This window comes from Aspergillus fischeri, genomic scaffold (assembly GCF_000149645.3).
Source record: "Aspergillus fischeri NRRL 181 1099437636249 genomic scaffold, whole genome shotgun sequence".
NCBI classification, from domain to species: Eukaryota; Fungi; Ascomycota; class Eurotiomycetes; order Eurotiales; family Aspergillaceae; genus Aspergillus; species Aspergillus fischeri.
Window position 1 is genome coordinate 4,463,344 of NW_001509770.1, and position 19,823 is coordinate 4,483,166.

Here is a 19,823-nt window from a genome sequence, read left to right on the forward strand (position 1 = left end):
CGGTCCGCGTGGACGGGGCTAAGATATCGCAAAATCCGTCAACTCCGACGTTGATTATCATCATGTTGCAGGTACACGAGGTGATGGGCGGAGATAGACTGAAGGGGCAAATCTTAGAACTATCACCGATCGGGGTCTCCCTTGAACTGCACTGCCCGTATCGGTGCAGAGGCTAGGACACCACAATATTCCAAGCTCTCAAACATAGTCAGTAAAACATATCTCAAGCAATCTGAGGACCGGAAAAGCATAGCGAAGTCCGCCTCTGTTCGTGGCATAGTCTGTCAGCTCTTCAATGAACGAACATCTCAGCTGGAATGACGACTGTCGCAATCATGGTATCGCATCAAGATCATCACCGAAGGAACGGCACGGTTTTGATGTCAAAATAAGAATTAATCCTTAAGAAGTCGAAGATTCGATCGCGCTTCTTCAAGATCGATGTTCAGGTTCAGGCTGACATTCTTCCCCCTGGCAGCCTGGCTACGTCGACCATTGAAGCTTTCACGGTTCTCAAGTCTGGACCACTTGAGCCGTCGATCCATTCCGTGGATCCTTTCCCATTCTAGCAATGCCAGGTTCTGTCAGTGGCCACGAGAAACGAGTTTCTATCTGCATATGAAGTCACAGTGACTGACTTCATGATAGCTCAGAAGCTCAATCTCCATCTAGCTCCATGGTGGGAGTCTTTTTGAGTCTGATCGAACAGATCACGCCAAGAACAACGGCAAGACAATAGTGGGAGTACTAGTAGTACAAGTACAAAACGTTGCATTTGCTTTTTTTAGCCTACGCAGAATGGAGTACAGAAGCACTGTACACGCAGGGAACACAACCTCCAACTCACATTGTGTGACTATGAGCCAAGTTTCGATGTTTCTTTTATCTAATCGACAGACAGCTCCCGTTGACACTGTAATGACATTGTGCCGCAACCGGACACGGTCATTTGAATCCTTCATGCTGCTGCAAAATGTCAAGTGTAACCTTAAGGTGACAGAAAAGTGGATAGTTTCTTGTGTGCCTCAAATACTGCCTGAGTGCCTCGGTGCCTGACCTTGGGGAAATTAGATCACTTGGAAGACCAATTTAGGTCCAAGGATACATTGGCTGCTGTCAACCAGGATTTGAGCATTCAGTCGAATCAATTGCATTGAATCATCCGCTAGACAAGAACTAAGGTAGTCATGTGTGTCTAGTCTTCAATGTTCGCTCCGGCCGCTTGCGGAGATGCCTTTTTCTCCTGCCTATTCGCCATTACCCACGCGGTCTTTTTAATTTACTCCATGCTGTCTCCATAATCAAGTGTCTGTGCCTGGATTTCATAATAATTATTAACGAGTCAGGCGAAATACTCTGCCGCTGAGTCCTGGACCCTGTTCCAAATCTGTTTCTTCCTTGCCTTCGTTCTGTCTGTCTTTCTGCTCCTCTTCTCTCTCGTTTCCTTTCCTTGCCCAATCCGTCTCCCTCGTTGATCATCCGTTATCTCATCTGATCGGAGCATTCTTTGGATCTCGTCTAATCGACCATTGCTTGTCATTCCTTTGATCCTCTTCCTCTTTAACATTACACTATCCTGTTCCTCCGTCCCCTTTCATCCTCTTTCTTCGCCTTTTCGTATGATGGTGGGCCGTTTATTCCTGTGAGCTTCCCACCGACGGTCTCCACCGGAGTCTCAACCTGCGTCGTCATGGCATCTGGGCTGTTGGCCTGGACCGCCAACAATGCTGTTCTCAAGCCGAGCTGTCGACTATTCCGCCTGTTGATAATCGTCTTCTTCCTCACCACCACTGTTCTCGCGACCACCGATACTATCTTACCTTCCGCCGCTTCCGCTTCGTTCCCAGAATGCGGGCTGTCATGCACGCAGCTTCAGCAGGCAGCGGACAGCTGCCTGGCTAGTCCAGAAGACACACACGCAGTCCATGTCTCTTGCTTCTGCCAGTCGTCTCTGCTATCTCAACTGAAAACCTCTCCCGATGGGACCTGCGACTCGTCCTGTACCAGCGAATCCGATAGACAGTTGTTGCAGGCATGGTACACCAACTATTGCAATTCTGGAGGCAATACTGGAGGCAGTTCTGGAGCGGCGACGACAACAGTCACATCCGGTGCTGCGGCAAGCACATCTTCCTCAAGCTCAAACGCCCAGGCCCAGGCCAAAGAGGCTAAACCCAAGACCTGGTAAGCATACCGCGGCATTGCGCCCCGACTACTTCGAAATCCCGTTACTGACAGCATTCTTGCAGGTGGGACGGCCACTACAAATGGGTCATCATGGTTATTGTCCTCGTCATTGCATTCAGTATCATTGCCGCGGTAGCCACATGGCTTAAGAAACGCCACGATGCAAAATACCCGAATCTCTATCATGGCGTCGGCGGCAGCGGCAGTGGAACGGAGAGCGGATTGTTCGCCAGCCGCGTACGTGACCAGAGTCCAGGTCCCGGCCAACCTGGCCAATTCTCGTCGGCCTTGGGCGGTCTTGCACCTCCGCCCCGGTCAAGTTACCCAAACTCCGATTCAATCGCCAGCAGTTCGCGAACAGAGGTCGTACCCCCCAAATCGCGGTCTGGCTACCCGTCGTCGCGTCTAGCAAAGACACCACAGTCGGCGGACGACGACGTTGAAATTCGGGAGGTTACTCGATGATTTGCGGCCAGCTATTTGTCATTTTCTGGGAATATTGACAGATTCTTTAGTCGCCTGATGCGAAGGTTCAGCGGCCAGCTCAGCGCGGTTGCGAGCTCATGCCTCCTTGGATTTGTTCGGTGTTTTGATACTCAGTGGTATGACCAACACCTCAAGCTTGCATATATCCGGCGTTTACGTGTCCATCTTTTGAATATTCTTGAAAATGTTTCCCCTCGCTGTCGAATCAGTGCGCATACTTTATAGTGTGGTACAATGTTTGTCAATACGTTGTGCGGCCTTCTTGGCTCCCTTTCTCTGTTCTATCTTTTGCGGGATATAGTACCTTTGATTCCCCTCACGTGGCGTTCCCCGAGCTTGGGAATCTAGTTGGCTTGCAATGTCTAGCTAGGTCATTCCTTGGCTCTGTCCTGTTAGATGCAACAGGATACAGACTCTCCGTGGAGTCCTGCTCTAAGGCCGAGCGGACTTTTCTACAATGGCTCTCTAAGCTAATCTTGCTGTTTCAAAACCTGGAAGAAAAAATAATTCTTGGCTCTTGCTAGATACGCACGAGGTAATTTACATGCAAATAGATGACTGCAGAGTATACGGCAGCCGTCACGAGGTGTTCAAAAAGAAGTCGTTGACCGCTCTCGCTCAAGTCACAGTAATGCTCACGATCTTAATATCCTGCTCCGGCTTCTCCTTGTACGTCTTGGTGTTTTCGATCTTGTGTATGACGTCCAACCCCTGCACCGCCCGTCCAAAAATAGTATGTTTACCGTCCAGCCAAGGTGTCTTCTCCGTCGTGATGAAGAATTGACTGCCGTTGGTGTTGGGCCCCGCATTTGCCATGGACAGTGTATACGGCTTGTCGTGCTTCAGACTTGAAAACTCATCCTCGAACTCTCCGCCCCAGATAGACTCGCCGCCCGTCCCGTCACCGAGCGGATCACCGCCCTGGATCATGAATTTGCGGATCACCCGGTGGAAGATAGTATTGTTGTAGTATCCATTACGCGCATGGGTGACGAAATTCTCAACAGCCTTGGGCGCCGCCTGCGGGAAAAGTCGCAGGTGGATGTCCCCCATGGTGGTGTGGAGGATGGCTGAGGTGCCCGTCTCGGCGGCCTTTTTGGCGGTTGTCTCGCGGGCGTCGGCCTGCGTGGGCCGTTCGTTCTGCACGTCCCGGCTGGATTTGAAGATCTCGGTTTCGTTGGTGAAGAGGTAAAAGCGGATCTTTGCGAAGCCCGTCGAGACGAGAATGGGGTCTCGTTCTTCGGATTCCTGCAGGAGGGGGTTGGCGCTTGCGGCCATGGAGACTGTCATGACGCCTTTCTTTTGTGGTTGGCCCTGATACATGGCCAGGTTGAGAGGGCGGAAGGGCTCGTCCTTTGCGTAGACGCGGACCACGCGGTTGGTGTAGGTGTTGATGCACTTGGCGCCGTAGAGGGAGCCGTAGAGCACAAAGTGGCCTGACTCGTCGAAGATGACGTTGATTTTAGGTTGGGTGATGGGATTCTCGAGTTCACGTTCAATGGCGAGGCGGCGGCCGAATTCCACCTCATCGAGTGGGTAGAGGGCTGTGCCGGCTTGCTGCATTTCTGTGATGGTGGTGAGGGATTCATCGTATTTTCGGTAGAGCTTGCCCGTCGCGAAGTCGAAGACTCGGACCTGCCGGTCGGGAAACGAGACGGTTGCAAATTGCTCGCCCGATGGTGATATTGTAATCGACGCGGGTGCCGATTTGGATTTCTTGAACTCGAACAGGTTCGTGGAGGATTTGAGCTCGAATACATTATCCGGTTTCTCATACGAGCCGTCGCTCGCGCGCCAGTACTCGACCATTCCGGACTGGTCGGCTGAAATGACACAGTCGTATACGTTGTTGAAGGCAATGGCTGCCACGGGGCTACGGTGGATCGACTTGACGGTGTTTAAGGGAGTGGTGTTCTCTCCACGACCATCAAAGACCTGTACCATCGGACTATTCTCGTCCGTCACGGCTAGCAATGGGAGGGATGCGCCGCGAGGGTGTACCCAGCAGACACAGCGCGGTGTGAAATCCAAGGAGAGCATGGCCAGCAAATCTGGGCACCCGATTAGTTGGTATAACCAAATTAACGGCAGGGACCATGCCTACCAAAAGTGATAACGTCAAAGATCTTAATTGTCTTGTCCGCACCAGCCGTCGCAAAACTCCTCCCGTCGGCACTGACGCTGACGCTCTTGATCTCCGCAGGATGCGCTCGGAATTCCTTAACGAACTCGACTCCGACGGCCATTTTCTTCCAAAACTTTACGATACCGTCCATCGATGACGTGATAAGAAAGTCTGTGTAGGGAGTCATTGTAACGAAGGATAGCTGCTCCTTGTGCATAAGCGATTTCGAGTACCGCGGAGATGCGGGCAGCGCATTCACGTAGACCTTCTCGAACGGTAGCTTGCGTCGCTTTTTCTTCGGCGCATCGGCGGAGGGTAGAGCTGGACCAAAGTCATCGTCCGAGGACGAGCCATTTCCTGAAAGCCTAGATCAGTTTCCTGTTTTCAGTCTGAATCAGTTGATGCTCGGGGAGAGTACAACGCACCATCCTCTTCGTCTTCAATGGCAGCATGAGGACGCTTATTCACTGCAAGCTTCGCTTGTTCGTCAGTATCTGCCATTGCGAAAGATGAAAATGAAAGATTCTTTTAAGAGGGTACAGCGAGGGGCGCGCTTGAATTGAATCGAATGTGATTGTTAAGAGGGACTCGTTGGGCGGGCGGTCTGTAGCTACAACTTGAGCTCGGGCCACATCGCGAACTTTTCTGGACGTCCCGCATTATTATTGAATCCTCATCGGTGATTTCGAACCAGTATTTCCCCTGAGCTGCCTGCCTTCCTCCCGCCGGTAGCTACCTTCTAACTATCTACTATCCATCATGGTTCGTCGTCTCTTATATTAATATCATAAATTACATATGCTGACCACCTCCAGGCGTCCTTCGCCAATCCCACGCAGATCTTTGCCGACGATGTCGTCGAGGAAAAGGGCGAGAATGCCCGTCTGTCCGCCTTTGTCGGTGCCATCGCTGTTGGTGACTTGGTGAAAAGCACATTAGGTCCTAAGGGAATGGACAAGATCCTTCAGTCAGCGTACGTGGGGTGGTCTTTTGAGAATGCGGGGTTTGTTGTAAATGAGTTTGCCAGAACTAACTCTCGGGTTAAAATAGGTCGACCGGCGACATCCTCGTAACAAATGACGGTGCTACGATCCTCAAGTCTATTGCCCTCGATAACGCCGCGGCCAAGGTGCTCGTGAACATCTCCAAGGTCCAGGACGACGAAGTCGGTGATGGAACGACATCCGTGACGGTGTTGGCAGCGGAGTTGCTGCGTGAGGCAGAGAAGCTCGTGAACCGCAAGATTCATCCTCAGACGATCATCGAGGGCTACCGGATAGCCAGCAAGGCCGCTCTGGAGGCCCTTGAGAAGGCTGCCGTCGACCGAAGCAAGGATATGGAGGCTTTCCGGAAAGATCTTCACGCTATCGCTCGGACGACCCTTAGCTCCAAGGTTCTGGCTCAGGATCGCGAACACTTCGCTGCTCTCGCTTGTGATGCAGTTCTCCGGTTGAAGGGCTCGACCGACCTCAGTCACGTCCAGATCATAAAGAAGGCCGGCGGCAAGCTCAGCGACTCGTACCTGGACGAAGGCTTCATCCTTGACAAGAAGATCGGTGTGAACCAGCCTAAGCGCTTGGAGAATGCCAAGATTCTGGTTGCCAACACCGCCATGGACACTGACAAGGTCAAGATCTTCGGTGCACGGGTCAAGGTCGAGTCAACGGGCAAACTAGCCGAGCTGGAGAAGGCGGAGCGCGAAAAGATGAGAGCCAAGGTTGAGCGGATCAAATCTCACGGCATCAACTGCTTCGTCAACCGTCAACTCATCTACAACTGGCCCGAGCAGCTGTTCACCGAGGCCGGTATCATGTCCATCGAGCATGCCGACTTTGACGGAATTGAGCGTCTTGCCCTGGTCACTGGTGGTGAGATTGCTTCGACCTTCGATCACCCCGAACAGGTGAAGCTTGGCCAGTGTGATGTTATTGAGGAAGTTATCATCGGCGAGGATACCCTCATCAAGTTCTCGGGCGTGGCTGCCGGTCAGGCATGCACCATCGTACTGCGCGGTGCCACCGAGCAGCTTCTCGATGAGGCAGAACGATCCCTCCACGATGCACTGGCTGTTCTCTCTCAGACTGTCAAGGATCCCCGGGTCACACTGGGCGGTGGCTGTGCCGAGATGGTGATGTCCAAGGCCGTTGAACAGGCGGCCCAGAACACTACCGGCAAGAAGCAGCTGGCTGTGGACGCATTCTCCTACGCTCTTCGGCAATTGCCCACTATCTTGGCCGACAATGCCGGTCTGGACTCCAGCGACCTGGTTACAAGACTCCGCCAGGCCATCAACAACGGCATGACCAGTTCCGGTCTGGATTTGCTTACCCCTGGCGGTGGTATTGCTGATATGCGGGAGTTGGGTGTTGTGGAGAGCTACAAGCTGAAGAGGGCGGTTGTTTCCTCGGCATCAGAAGCCGCAGAGGTAAGCATGGTCGTTGACTGAAATTTGCAGAAACTTTTAGCTAACTACGTCCGTCTACAGCTTCTCCTGCGTGTCGACAACATCATCCGGGCTGCTCCTCGCAGACGCGACCGTATGTGAAGAATGGGAGAAAATAGCGTGTCTTCAGTACAGGGTTTATGATACAGCGCGAATGATGATAATAAATTAAATATCTCCGGGTCTGAGCAGCAGTTGTGAGTCAGTATCTCCTCATGTAGACCTTTTGTATGCCGTCAGCCCAAAGAAAATGCGTAAACATATATGCCTCAGGTCGCTGAACCTTTCTGGAGCAGCTTGCTGCTTTATGTACTCGAAGAAGACAGTGAGCCTTCAGACCAAATAGGTACATATGCAACGGCGCACTTGCTGTGGCATTTTCTTCCAGTAGAACAGCAGAAGCGCTGATCGTGCCATCCGTCATCCCCCTTTTAACTTTCGAGTAAATATGAGTGATTTGATTGCATCATCCATTTTTCAAGTTGGTGATCCAATCCGAACATGTACTTATATGGTGCCTAGGTTTGTAGAGATGCAGGTAACACCTGTCAAATGGCTGGGCGATTTAAGCAATAGGGCCAAGGTCTTGGTGGTTAGCTGCCGCTATTTTTAGCCGGGGGTCTGAGAGTTCTGAGGGACACAGGACGCTTCGACTCCGCACTTGATAGCCATGATGAGCAATAGATTATGATAGAGTTTCTATCCAACCTTTTACTTGATGCTTGACGTACAAATCTCCACAATTCTGGTGCTTTGAGAGTATTTGAAGCAGAAGGATCACTTGCCTATTTTGTACTCTGTACTGTAGTAGTAGCCAAGGCGATTTCAGGTTCCACAACCCTTCCGACGTTGGGACGGTTGGAGCCAGTGAGAGCCTGGAGGAACAGGCTTCTGGGGTACATTGCGCGTTCTTTTTGCAGCACCAAGGCGTGGCACTGCGACTGTCCCTGACCCGCACAGTCCAAATGCGGGTATGATCTTTGCTTCGAGTGGGGATTTGCTCTTCAAAAGGACCAAGAGGACCAAGACCCTGAGGCCCAGAGGCTTGTCTTCTTCTTGACCCTCAGTTTTCTTGTATCTAAATCCTAGATAACTGCCTAATAACCAGGTGGATGGGGTACAACTTTCATTTTAATTCCAGGGCCATCCTTACTGCTCACCGAATTAGGGTCTCATTATTCTGTCCTTCCTGGCTGTGCATTGTAAAAGTAGACGCTCCCTCTCACTGCCTTACTCTAGCTGCTACCCCGAGGGTGATGTCGCAGTGGATTCCCTGCATTCAGCGAATGAAGCATCTGATTAACAATTAATCCCGTCTTCGTGCTGACATTGACAATCATAATAACTAACGAACGTAACCAATAATTAATCCCTTCAATTCAACCATCCTCTGACCACCTGCGCTCACTTCTCTTTTTCCTCCCCATCTTTTTTCTTCGAACCTCTGCTCTGTCAACTACTGTGAGGATCTGTCCTTCTCACTCGTTTGTCCGCCCTCCATCCCTTGTGCCTTAAATCGCCTCGCCTCGTCTTTCCTCGGTCGCCGATCTTTGTACCTTTTTTTATTTTTCTTTTATTTTTCTTTTTTGTAAATTCGGCTCCGCAGTGACGTCGCATAACTACTCTTAGTACTTAGTAGTCTACCTAGTACCTACCTTCTCCGGACATTCCTCTCACTCTTCACCCGACCCGCTCGTCTCGCGATTTTGCGCTCGCTTGCCGGCGCCTCATGCGCTCTTGTTGACCGCGATTCGATGCTCCGATCATTCCAGTCTTTTTGCTGGATTCTAATCCTCTCTGGTCTCCGACAATGAAACTATCGAGTCGGACGTGGACGAGCTTGGTGACCGTCGTCCTTGCCGGCCAAGGAGCGGTCACGGCGCTTGAGCTGGATATTAATGATGTTCGTACGTATACCCGCCTCATGGGCGTCCAGTCTTGATATGATCTGTGTCGCAATTGCTAATCAGTGGACGGACCGCAGAATCGATCAAGGATGCGGCTGCGACAACGGCCTACAACATGATGAGTAACTACACTGGCAACCAGACCGGCCAGATTCCTGGAAAATTGCCCGATACGTGGTGGGAGGGCGGCGCCATGTTCATGACTTTAATTCAGTACTGGTACTGGACAGGCGACACATCGTACAACGAAGTCACCACTCAGGGTATGCTCTTCCAGAAGGGCAACAACGATTACTTCCCTTCGAACTACAGTAACTACCTCGGCAACGACGACCAGGTCTTCTGGGGATTGGCCGCTATGACTGCGGCAGAGCTCAACTACCCCGAGGAAGATGGCCAGCCGTCGTGGGTGTCACTTGCGCAGGGTGTGTTCAACACTCAGGTGCCACGCTGGGACACGTCCACCTGTCACGGTGGCCTGCGCTGGCAAATCTCTACGTACCAGGACGGCTACCGAACAAAGAACGCCATCTCGAACGGCGGTCTCTTCCAGCTTGCGGCACGACTCGCGCGGTATACCAACAACGAGACATACTCGCAGTGGGCGGAGAGAATATGGGATTGGTCTGCGACAACCCCGCTGCTCAAGGAGTCGGACTGGACTATCGCCGATACCACTACGCCTGATACTGAATGCACGGACCATGGAGACCTTCAATGGACCTACAACTATGGCACCTATCTCAGTGGTGCTGCTTATATGTATAATTTCGTACGTTCCGAACTCTCTACTTCGAGGCCTGGTTATGGTGCGAAATGAGGAGCCGAACTGACAAGACATAGACGAATGGAGGCGACAAATGGAAGAAGGGTCTGGATGGCTTACTGAACACCACGTTCAAGCGGTTCTTCCCCTTTCAGAATGGCATGGTCATGTCTGAGATTGCCTGTGAGCCGAACATGATGTGCGATCGCAACCAGGACTGTTTCAAGGGCTTCCTTTCCTCCTGGTTAACTTTTATGACCACCATCGTCCCCTATACGTCGTCCGAGATTGTCCCGAGGATCCAGCAGTCGGCACTTGCAGCAGCCAAACAGTGTTCTGGCGGTTCGAATCACACTCTCTGCGGACGGCGTTGGCATCAGGATACCTTTGATGGAACGAGCTCATTAGAGGGGCAGATGAGCGCTTTGAGCGTCTTTTCGTCCTCGATGATCGCGCACAAGATGCAGGCTCAGGCGCCGTTGACCGCAGACACTGGAGGTACGAGTAAGGGTAACGCGAGCGCGGGCACAGGGACAGAGCAAGCCGCCCCTCAACCGCAGCCAGTCACAGCCGGGGATCGTGCTGGTGCGGGAATTTTGACTGTGGTCTTCCTCAGCGGTTGGATCGCAGCAGTGACCTGGATGGTGTACGGGAGATAGAAACGTTCAACAATCCGCTTCAATGTTGCGCAATCATGATCTGTATATACTTGCGGATGATTGGTATCTGAGGAGGAGAGCACAGGGACCGCGTCCTCCTCCAATCCGCCTTCTTTTGTGCTACGGTTGCATGTTACTATTTGTATTCTAGGGGACTTGTATGACTCCGATCTAGGCTTCTCTGTGCTAGGAGTTGAGGCGTCCGGAGGAGCGAGGAATCTTGACATCTTCAATTCTTCTTGATCATGGCTTTTTTGCAATAAGATCATCTCGGCATATGAGTGACAAATACAGTATATGTGCTTGGCTCTCGTAAATATATCTTCCGTGCATCTTTGCAGACTTACCACCAGATCAACTGTTGATGCGATCATGGAACATCCTTGCTGATGATGAGAATATCCTATTTAGCAGAAGAAAAGGTTGCTACACCTATTCAGGCTATCCCGGCAAAAATGAATACTCTTCCATCTCCTAATTGTGGTTGAAGACAATTCCATGTGAATGATCTAGGCTGATTCGTTCTGAAAGAACTTCAGTACAGTAACATTACCAGCGAGGGGCTATGTTTCATTTTTCGATCAATCAGCATTGACTATTAGAGACTTGCCCCACTCACACCTAGAAAGGAATGGATGTATTGTAACCTGGATTCTCCCCAGTCTCCGTCTCCTGCTTGGCTGCTCTCAAAAGGTACCTTTTCTTCCCATCTACCTTACAGAGTACGCATCTATTGGACAGAAAATTTATTTGAAGCAGGCTTGAGCAAGCCATGAATAGTAGATGTTGCTTTGAGCATGTCTGTCTGTGGGGGTGATCAACTACTCTTTGCGAATTGACAGCGGGCTATGTAAAGCGCGGAGGCAGTGCGACAATTCTCCGTTGGCTAACGCCAGTCGAGACTTGCCCTTGCACACGACTCAGCCTTTTCGGTCGCCTTCCATGGGGTGTCACAAGAAACACGGAGTAGTAGACTAATGTATCCGTACTCCGTACTCCATAGTCTAGATATGGAATATATTATTGCGAATTCTTGGTGTGAAATGGCCTATTATTTTGGTCTGCCTCGCGTTATTTCAGTACTTTAGTGCCCCTAACTCCCCCCTAGTCGATTCATTCCTTCTCCTTGAATCCTCGCTACGGGTCTTTTATGGTTTTCCTTCGCACACTCGCGATTTTTCCATCTCTCCGTTCGTTCCTACATCGTCCGCCGTATATTCTTCATATATTGCTCCTCTTTCTTCCCATGCCAGCCGGCTCGGGTGCTCAACTACGAGGAGAATAAACATTTATAGTCGATCTCCAGTCTCCTCCGTCGAGGCCAGATCGTCCTTTGTTCCCCTCCACCCACTAGTATCGCATCACTATTGGTTCCTGAACGCCTGAAGCGTCCCGTTTTAGTACCACGGCGCCCCCCTCCGCACTCTCCGTCCGAACCACACATTTCCGAACTTCTTTCACCGGCCTGGCTTCTCGTCATCCTGTCGTGAATCTTCTCCCTTTTCCCCTTGAGAAGAGCCTGATGAAATCCTCATCTTCATCCTCCAGTGATTGATTACCTGCAAAGCCTCATCGTTTTGCCGACGTTGTAGCTTTTTCACCATGCGGTGGCGGCTGCCTGGCGCCCGTACGACCCTCCCCGCCAGCGTCGCCCTACTTCTGCTCCCTATTCTTGTTGCTCCGCAGCAGCTGCAGGAACATGATGACCTCCCTTCGACCTTGTCCGTTCCTCTCCCTCCGACACAGCGTTCTTTCGACCATAACCCCCTTCCCACAATAAACGTGAAATCCAACGATGCGAGCGCCCTAGCAACCATGGCTCTGGCGGGCCCCGGCCGCGCCGTTCGAGCCCGTCCTGGCCAGGCCAGCAGTTCGTCTGCCGGCCTGGCACCGCAGCTTCACGCGCGGTCTCTGCAGGATTGGGAGGTTGAGGACTTTGTCCTACTGGCGACCGTCGACGGTTCCATTCACGCACGCGATCGCAAGACCGGCGCAGCTCGCTGGGCCCTCGAGGTCCCGAGCAGCCCCATGGTCGAGAGCATCTACCATCGAGCCAACCGGTCGAGCTTCGATCGGGCTCAGCCCGAAGATGATTTTCTTTGGATTGTCGAGCCGAGTCAAGATGGCAATTTATATATATATAGCCCCGGTCCGGATGCGGGGCTGCAGAAGTTGGGGTTGACCGTCAAGGAATTGGTGGAGCAGACTCCCTACTCGGGGACAGAACCGGCCGTTACCTATACGGCCCGGAAGGAGACAACTCTATATACCGTGGATGCGCGGACTGGAAATATCCTACAAGTTTTCAGCTCCAGAGGTCCTATCACCTCTGGGCACGGGTGCCGCAAGGTCGACGGGTTTGACTTGGAAGCTGAGGAGTGTGATACACCTTCCGGCACCCTGGTGCTTGGTCGTGTTGAGTATGCGGTTGCGATACAAAACACAGAGACCGGTGATCCGATCTGCACGTTGAAGTACTCCGAATGGACGGCCAACAACCGCGACATGGATCTTCAGAGCCAGTACTTCCGGACGATGGATCAGAGCCATATTTACAGCATGCATGATGGCGTGGTATTGGGATTTGATCACTCACGAATGGATCGTCCTCGTTACACCCAGCGCTTTTCGTCTCCTGTGGTTCGTGTTTTCGATGTCGCACGCCCCATCAACGCCGAATCACCCGAAGCAGCCACTCCGCTTGTGCTTCTATCGCAACCCCTGCAGCCACCTGATCCGGATTACGGCTCGTTGGATGACAGAGATACGAGGGTGTTTGTTGATTGCACTTCAGCGGGCGGATGGTTTGCAATGTCCGAGGAGACTTACCCTCTCGTGACAGGACGCGCCAAAATGGCCCAGTGTTACGAGAAAGACTACCTACGGCATGGCCAGCCTTTGACCAGCTTGTCAACCAATCAACAGCGTGATGCGCTGGCTGGAGTTCACTCGCTGAATGGTCCCAGGGTCGTCCGCAATATCCCTAGTATCTCAGGGCCATCGCCCCTAGAGCTAGCTAATGATACTCCACGAGAATTAATGCGCAGCCCCTCCGAACTGGCTCTACCACCGGCTCTGCGGCACAGTACAATTATCCGAAAGGGCTGGGATAACGCTGTTGATATCTTCGTGACCATCCTACTGTTGTTCTTTGGTGCCTTCATCTACTTCAATTCCCACAACATACAGGAACTCGCCAAACAGAAACTGGACGTCAAGAATATTATCGCGTCCTACGCTCAGCCACCACTGTCGACCCCCTCCACTCCTGTTGTCGGAAACACTCATTTCAAGAGTGATGCCAGTCCTAGCAGACCGATATCGAACCTCACGGTCGAGGTCGAGGTACCTGAAGAGCAACAAGAAGGCGATGCAACCCCAAAACCGAAACGAGACCGGAGTGCCGTTGGCCCTGATTCCACCCCTCGAGTGAAAATTCGCGAACCCTCCCGCGACCCTGACAGTGACGACGATGTCGAGGAACTGGACCAGGCCGGGTCGCCTGAGAAGCCTAAGAAAAAGGCCCGCCGAGGTAGACGGGGCGGAAAGAGTCACAGACGCGGAAAGAAGCCTGATTCGGAAGGTGAATCAAAGGATCAGGCGGACCGAGTCGTGGATCAAGTGAACAACCTGCAGCCTCAGTCCCGTCTGGAACCCGACGTCCAGCTAGTGCGGACCGTATCGAATGAGGTTATCGAAATGGACGGTGTTCTTCAAATTGGTCGACTCAGGGTATTCAGCGACGTTGTTCTCGGTCATGGCAGCCACGGAACCGTCGTGTACCGTGGATCCTTCGATGGTCGGGATGTTGCGGTCAAACGTATGTTGGTTGAGTTCTACGACATCGCCTCTCATGAAGTTGGACTGTTGCAGGAGAGTGACGATCATAACAACGTCATTCGCTATTTCTGTCGCGAGCAAGCGGCCGGTTTCCTTTATATCGCTTTGGAACTGTGCCCTGCTTCTCTCCAGGACTTGATTGAACGTCCGGGTGACTACCCCCAGCTGGTTCAGGGTGGCTTGGATATGCCCGATATCCTGCGTCAGATCATCGCTGGTGTTCGATACCTGCATTCACTCAAGATTGTGCACCGAGACCTGAAGCCGCAGAATATTCTTGTCGCTATGCCTCGAGGACGCACAGGCTCGCGGTGTCTGCGGCTGCTCATATCTGACTTTGGTCTATGCAAGAAGCTGGACGATAATCAGAGCTCGTTCCGAGCAACTACAGCGCATGCCGCAGGTACGTCTGGTTGGCGAGCTCCAGAATTGCTGGTTGACGACGACAACCGTTCGGCCATCCAAGGCGGCGAGTCTCAGCATACCGAGTCTTCTGAGCCAGCAGTGGTGGATCCGCAAACCAACAGACGAGCAACTCGCGCTATCGACATCTTCTCCCTGGGATGCGTTTTCTATTACGTCTTGACGCGGGGTAGCCATCCCTTTGATAAGAATGGGAAGTTCATGCGGGAGGCGAATATCGTCAAGGGCAACTTCAACCTGGACGAACTTCAGCGCCTAGGCGATTACGCCTTTGAGGCAGATGACCTGATCCGATCCATGTTATCTCTTGACCCTCGCAAACGGTTAACTCCTCTCCCTCTTCTCTAGGCTTTCGCATATTTACTGACTTCTTCCCAGACCCGACGCCAGTGCTGTTCTGATGCACCCCTTTTTCTGGAACCCGTCCGACCGTCTCAGCTTCCTCTGCGACGTATCGGATCATTTTGAGTTTGAGCCACGGGACCCTCCTTCGGACGCTCTTTTGTGTCTCGAATCCGTGGCTTGCCGTGTGATGGGCCCTGAGATGGATTTCCTACGTCTTCTGCCTAAGGATTTCAAGGACAACCTCGGCAAGCAGCGCAAGTACACGGGCTCGAAGATGTTGGATCTTCTGCGGGCGCTACGTAACAAGCGCAATCATTACAACGACATGCCGGCACATCTCAAGGCACATATTGGCGGCTTGCCAGAGGGGTACCTGAATTTTTGGACCGTTCGGTTTCCTAGTCTTTTGATGAGCTGCCACTCGGTTATCGTGGAGTTGCGTTTGACGAAGATTGACCGGTTCAAACGATATTTTACTCCGGTTGAGTAGACTAGGTCTTTTGGATGGGTTTGGAAGATTTTATATATACTAAGACATTTACTGAATATATAAATCCTGATTGTTCATGATGATTGCATACTCTAATGGGACATGGCGGCAGCCTCGCCTGTGGTTTGTTTGCACGGAGACATGTCACAGAACCCCTGACCAATGATGGACAGAAAATCTCCACAGTGCCTTGTATCAGTCGCTGCACGATATCCGTCTCTGCAGAATTCGACATCTGTCACATTTCTGTCGAGGGGGACCCTGTAGTTAAATCTTGGTAAATTTTGGTGGCTGGTGCAGACAGTGGAGCCAACCAGAGCGGTTACTTTTTTAAAGTGTTCAGTCGCGTGGGTCACCGCGTTTTCTCCATGTCGCTTCTCACGTTGCTGTGTCTTCACCAGACACCATCCTTTGTCTTGCTCATTCTTCAATGTTGAATATTCTCTAATCTCTGCATTGTGTTACTCTGCCTACTACACATTCTTTGATCCAGCTATTGAGCAATTCCATTCGCCATTTCCGCGCTCTACAACACCGACGGAAAATCTTCCCATCGCCTCTTTCGACTGTCCGCTATCTCGAGAACCTACGCAGTACCTAATTTACAGCCGTGCTCGCAATATTATGATACTCCCGTGATACTTTCGCATCGCGACTTTCATTTACATATAACTGTTCTCCGGAATGGTTTTCCTACGTCTCACGGTCAAGGTCTACCCCCGCGAACAGACCCAGTCCTCTTCGTCATTTTCGATCCGCTCATTCCTGGGTGACCGTGACCGTGATGCTTCGAGTCAGAACTCTGGATCGACAGCGGGGAAGCCGGCTTCCTTCCTGTTGGTCCTGGAGAACCCCGAGGAGGTAACGATGGGTGGATTGGCGGGCATGATCCGGGAGAAATGGGCGAAGCTGCGGCCGAACGCTGAGTGAGTCCCATCCGTCCAGGTTGAATTTGGAAGAGGTATGGTGTTGTCGAGCAGCGCTTACGGATATCGTGACTAGGCCCCTGGAGATCAAGAAACTTGTCGACGACGAGCACGACTCCGACGATCTCGATGCCGAGTTGACCGTCGCCGATGTGTTTGTGGATAATGGCCGGGCCCGCACCGATGGCGCCGACCAGCGCGGTACAGTTCGTGTGATTCAGAAACCAGCGCCCTATGCGCCTGTCCGGTTCCCCTCCGTCTCGCAGGACTGGGATGCCGCGGCGCAGGATTTTGAGCGCCAGATCAAGATCAAGAAGGAGGCGGTGCAGGCGAATTTGCGCAAGATCCCTACTATCGCCGAGGAGTCTCAGTCGTTTTCAGAACGCGATACACCAAGTGCCCAGGTAAACGGGGGTCCTACGCCTGCAGCTACCGCGGACGATCGCGAGCGTCGCAGGGAGGTGCCGGTTTCCTCCGTGGAGCAAGAGGAGATCCCCATGTCGCCTCCGCGGTGGGGCGAGTCGCCTGTCCATGAGAACGATTCGCAGGAACCCCAGGGTGGAGCTGTTGCGGCTACACCACAACACAAGCGCATGGAGAGTCAGGAGCTGGGGGAGTCGCCTTCACCGGAACGGCAATGGACCCCGACGCCCAAGACGCAGACATCCCCCGCGAAACGCGGCTCCGTCTCAAAGCAGGTGCCTGCCACTCGGTCGATATCACAGTTTGTCGCGGAACCGGACTTTCCCTCGTCGAATCGAACGGAGCGTGAGCGCATTGGATCGGAATCACCCTTGAGTCCGAGACAAGCACCGTCTCGGCCAGAACGCGAGGTGGATGAGGAGGAGGAAGTGGAAACAGACATCTCTCAGCCGGAACGCGAGTCGGATGAGGAGGAGGAAGAAGAAGCTGATGATTTGGACAATGATGGAGATGTGGCGATGAATGACGGCGATGTTGCGGCGGCGGAGGAAGTACCTGCTGAGGCCGAAGCTGAGGAGACGGATGAGCCGGTGGTGAATGGGAGCAAAGAGAGTTCCTCTAAGGGGGAGATGCCCGCGGTTCGACAACGCAAGAGAAAGAAGAGCTTGGAGGAAGAGCAACCTAACAAGGAGCCTCGTTTGGAGCCCAGAAGCCCTGGATCGTCGGACAAGGAGAACAACCCAAGCCAGTCGCTGTCCGAGCCACCCGTAAGCAGTCCATTGGCGCGAAGGCACGAGAGAGCTCCGTCGTTCTCTGGAATCGGCCGACGGCCAAGTCTTTCTGAGAAACCCGAGTCTGCGAAACCCGGTCTCGGGCTGGGTATCACAAAGAGCCCCCCTAGCAAATCGCAGGTGATGATCCAGTTGTCCCAGGAGGCGGCCACGTCGATATCAGGAACTCCCCTCTTTTCCAGCAAAGCGTCTACGATCCGCCGTGCGTCGTTGGTGGAAAACGATGCCACGCCATCGAAGCAAACTCCTGCTCTGGATCGAGTGAAGCAATTACATTCGGCTTTACGGAAGGATTCGCCTGCAGACAAGTCGGCACAACGGCGGTCTGTGTCTTTTGCCGAAGGAGAGGACGTGGTCATTACGGCCTCGACGCTGATTCCCAAGTCCACTCCGCAGACCAACCCTAAGGGCAAGGGGACACCAGGTTCTGAGCCCGGAAAGAAGTCATCGACACCGAGCAAGATGGTGTTCCCTACCGGTGTTCCTCAGGAACGGGTGGAACAGTTGATGCGAGAAGCGAATCAGAAATTCGAGAAGCATCACAAGGACAAGGAAGAAGTTCAGGAGATGATTAGAGCGGCCAAGGAGCAGAATAAGTATCCGGCATACGTGCGCAATCTGGAAGAGCTCTTGGCCAAATTGGACCGGGTCCAGAAACTCGAGAAACGCAACCGCTCCAGCGAGAGAGACAGGCTTGAGCGAGCTCGGGCTGATCTACGGGCGAAGCGGGAAGAAATTGCCAAAATGGAGGCAGATATGGGTGCTTCTTCGCAGGATAAGCAACCGAAGGCGGACTCGTCCAAGATCCACGGAAATGCAAACACACCCAAGGCGGATACAGCATCAAAGGCGAAGGGTGGTGCGAAGAAGTCGACGCCAGCAGCTGAACAGAACGGCTCCGCGAAAAAAGCAGCCGAAGCAAAGAAGGGGACAGAGCCATCTACTACACCTACGACGGCTGAACGCAAAGGCTCAACTAAGAAGGCAGCAGAGGCCAAGAAGGGACCAGATTCGACTGCTACTCCTACAGCACCCAAACCCCGCCCCACTGAGGAACCGAAGGGCACTCCGAACGAACCACCAGAGAACTCCGCTGAAGACGCTAAGCTGCCTCCGGTGACGACGATCCAGCGCGGTGACCTCCCCAACGCCAAGGCCAATGGCACGAAGAAATCCCCCGCCTCCGAGCCAGTCGACGTGTCCTCCACCACCTCCTCATCCTCCGAAGAATCCTCGGAGCACTCCGAGTCCGAAAACCAGGATGACGACGAGACCGACGCCGAGGCCGAAACCCAGACCGGCACCGATAAACCCGCCAAGAGCAAGGCTGACCTCCTCCGCCGCAGCAGCGCAACTCCTTCGTCACAAGGTAACGCGCGGTCCCCCGCACCCTCGCAGTCGGCATCGCAATCCTGGGGCCAACCGATAAACGGAAGTCGCAGCCGTGCCACACTCAAGACACTGCTCGTCGACAAGAAGAAAGAGTCCGCGGAGAAGGCACAGCAAGCGAAGAAGAAGATCAGCGCCGCGCCGAAACGGCCGCGGAATATCTTCTCGCCTCCGTCGGACGACGATTCCGATGAGAGCGAGTCAAGCTCGAGCTCCAGCTCCAGTTCGAGTGAGAGTGAGAGCGACAAGGACAGTGGCAGCGATAACGAGAGCCATAGCAGTGCGGATCATGGGGACATCATGTCTAGTGGGACGGTGGGCAAACTGCGAGCTGCGCGAAAGAAGTAATTTGGGCCTTGCAGATGGTCTGGTTGTTTTTCCTTCTTTAGCATGTCGTGCGTTCAAGCATACTTTGTAATCATTTCGTGTGTTGTCTGCTGGCGAGGTTGGTTTTTTCGGACTGGGACTACTGGAGCTGTTCTTAGATTGCGATCTACTTGGTGCTCTTTAGCATAATGGTGATAATCCTGTACAATTGACCTGTGACTTGACAGTCGACATCACTGCACTGCCAACCGCTCTCGTAAGCTGATGAAGAACAGGGCGTCCAATAGTTGGATGTT

At 52.8% G+C, this 19,823-nt stretch overlaps 6 protein-coding genes across 6 annotated transcripts; 5 read left to right on the top strand and 1 right to left on the bottom strand.

The window, feature by feature from the left end:
- Window positions 1-1,690: 1,690 nt before the first annotated feature.
- Window positions 1,691-2,652, top strand: NFIA_022880 (uncharacterized protein; the record flags this gene model as incomplete). The annotated part of the gene is made up of 2 exons (XM_001265473.1): window positions 1,691-2,184; window positions 2,250-2,652. 2 exons carry the CDS (start codon window positions 1,691-1,693, stop codon window positions 2,650-2,652), a joined length of 897 nt encoding a protein of 298 aa, XP_001265474.1.
- Window positions 2,653-3,291: 639 nt separating this feature from the next.
- Window positions 3,292-5,299, bottom strand: NFIA_022890 (WD40 repeat domain-containing peptidylprolyl isomerase; the record flags this gene model as incomplete). Its single annotated transcript, XM_001265474.1, has 3 exons — window positions 3,292-4,724; window positions 4,778-5,155; window positions 5,224-5,299. The coding sequence occupies 3 exons, from the start codon at window positions 5,297-5,299 to the stop codon at window positions 3,292-3,294; spliced, it is 1,887 nt and encodes a 628-aa protein (XP_001265475.1).
- A 258-nt stretch (window positions 5,300-5,557) lies between these two features.
- On the top strand, window positions 5,558-7,343 carry NFIA_022900 (chaperonin-containing T-complex subunit CCT2; the record flags this gene model as incomplete). Its single annotated transcript, XM_001265475.1, has 4 exons — window positions 5,558-5,560; window positions 5,614-5,771; window positions 5,849-7,223; window positions 7,284-7,343. 4 exons carry the CDS (start codon window positions 5,558-5,560, stop codon window positions 7,341-7,343), a joined length of 1,596 nt encoding a protein of 531 aa, XP_001265476.1.
- Window positions 7,344-9,051: 1,708 nt separating this feature from the next.
- Window positions 9,052-10,573, top strand: NFIA_022910 (glycoside hydrolase family 76 protein; the record flags this gene model as incomplete). Its single annotated transcript, XM_001265476.1, has 3 exons — window positions 9,052-9,148; window positions 9,226-9,920; window positions 9,992-10,573. The coding sequence occupies 3 exons, from the start codon at window positions 9,052-9,054 to the stop codon at window positions 10,571-10,573; spliced, it is 1,374 nt and encodes a 457-aa protein (XP_001265477.1).
- A 1,602-nt stretch (window positions 10,574-12,175) lies between these two features.
- On the top strand, window positions 12,176-15,671 carry ireA (bifunctional endoribonuclease/protein kinase IRE1; the record flags this gene model as incomplete). The annotated part of the gene is made up of 2 exons (XM_001265477.1): window positions 12,176-15,159; window positions 15,215-15,671. 2 exons carry the CDS (start codon window positions 12,176-12,178, stop codon window positions 15,669-15,671), a joined length of 3,441 nt encoding a protein of 1,146 aa, XP_001265478.1.
- Window positions 15,672-16,355: 684 nt separating this feature from the next.
- On the top strand, window positions 16,356-19,548 carry NFIA_022930 (uncharacterized protein; the record flags this gene model as incomplete). Its single annotated transcript, XM_001265478.1, has 2 exons — window positions 16,356-16,597; window positions 16,674-19,548. The coding sequence occupies 2 exons, from the start codon at window positions 16,356-16,358 to the stop codon at window positions 19,546-19,548; spliced, it is 3,117 nt and encodes a 1,038-aa protein (XP_001265479.1).
- Between the last annotated feature and the right edge of the window lie 275 nt (window positions 19,549-19,823).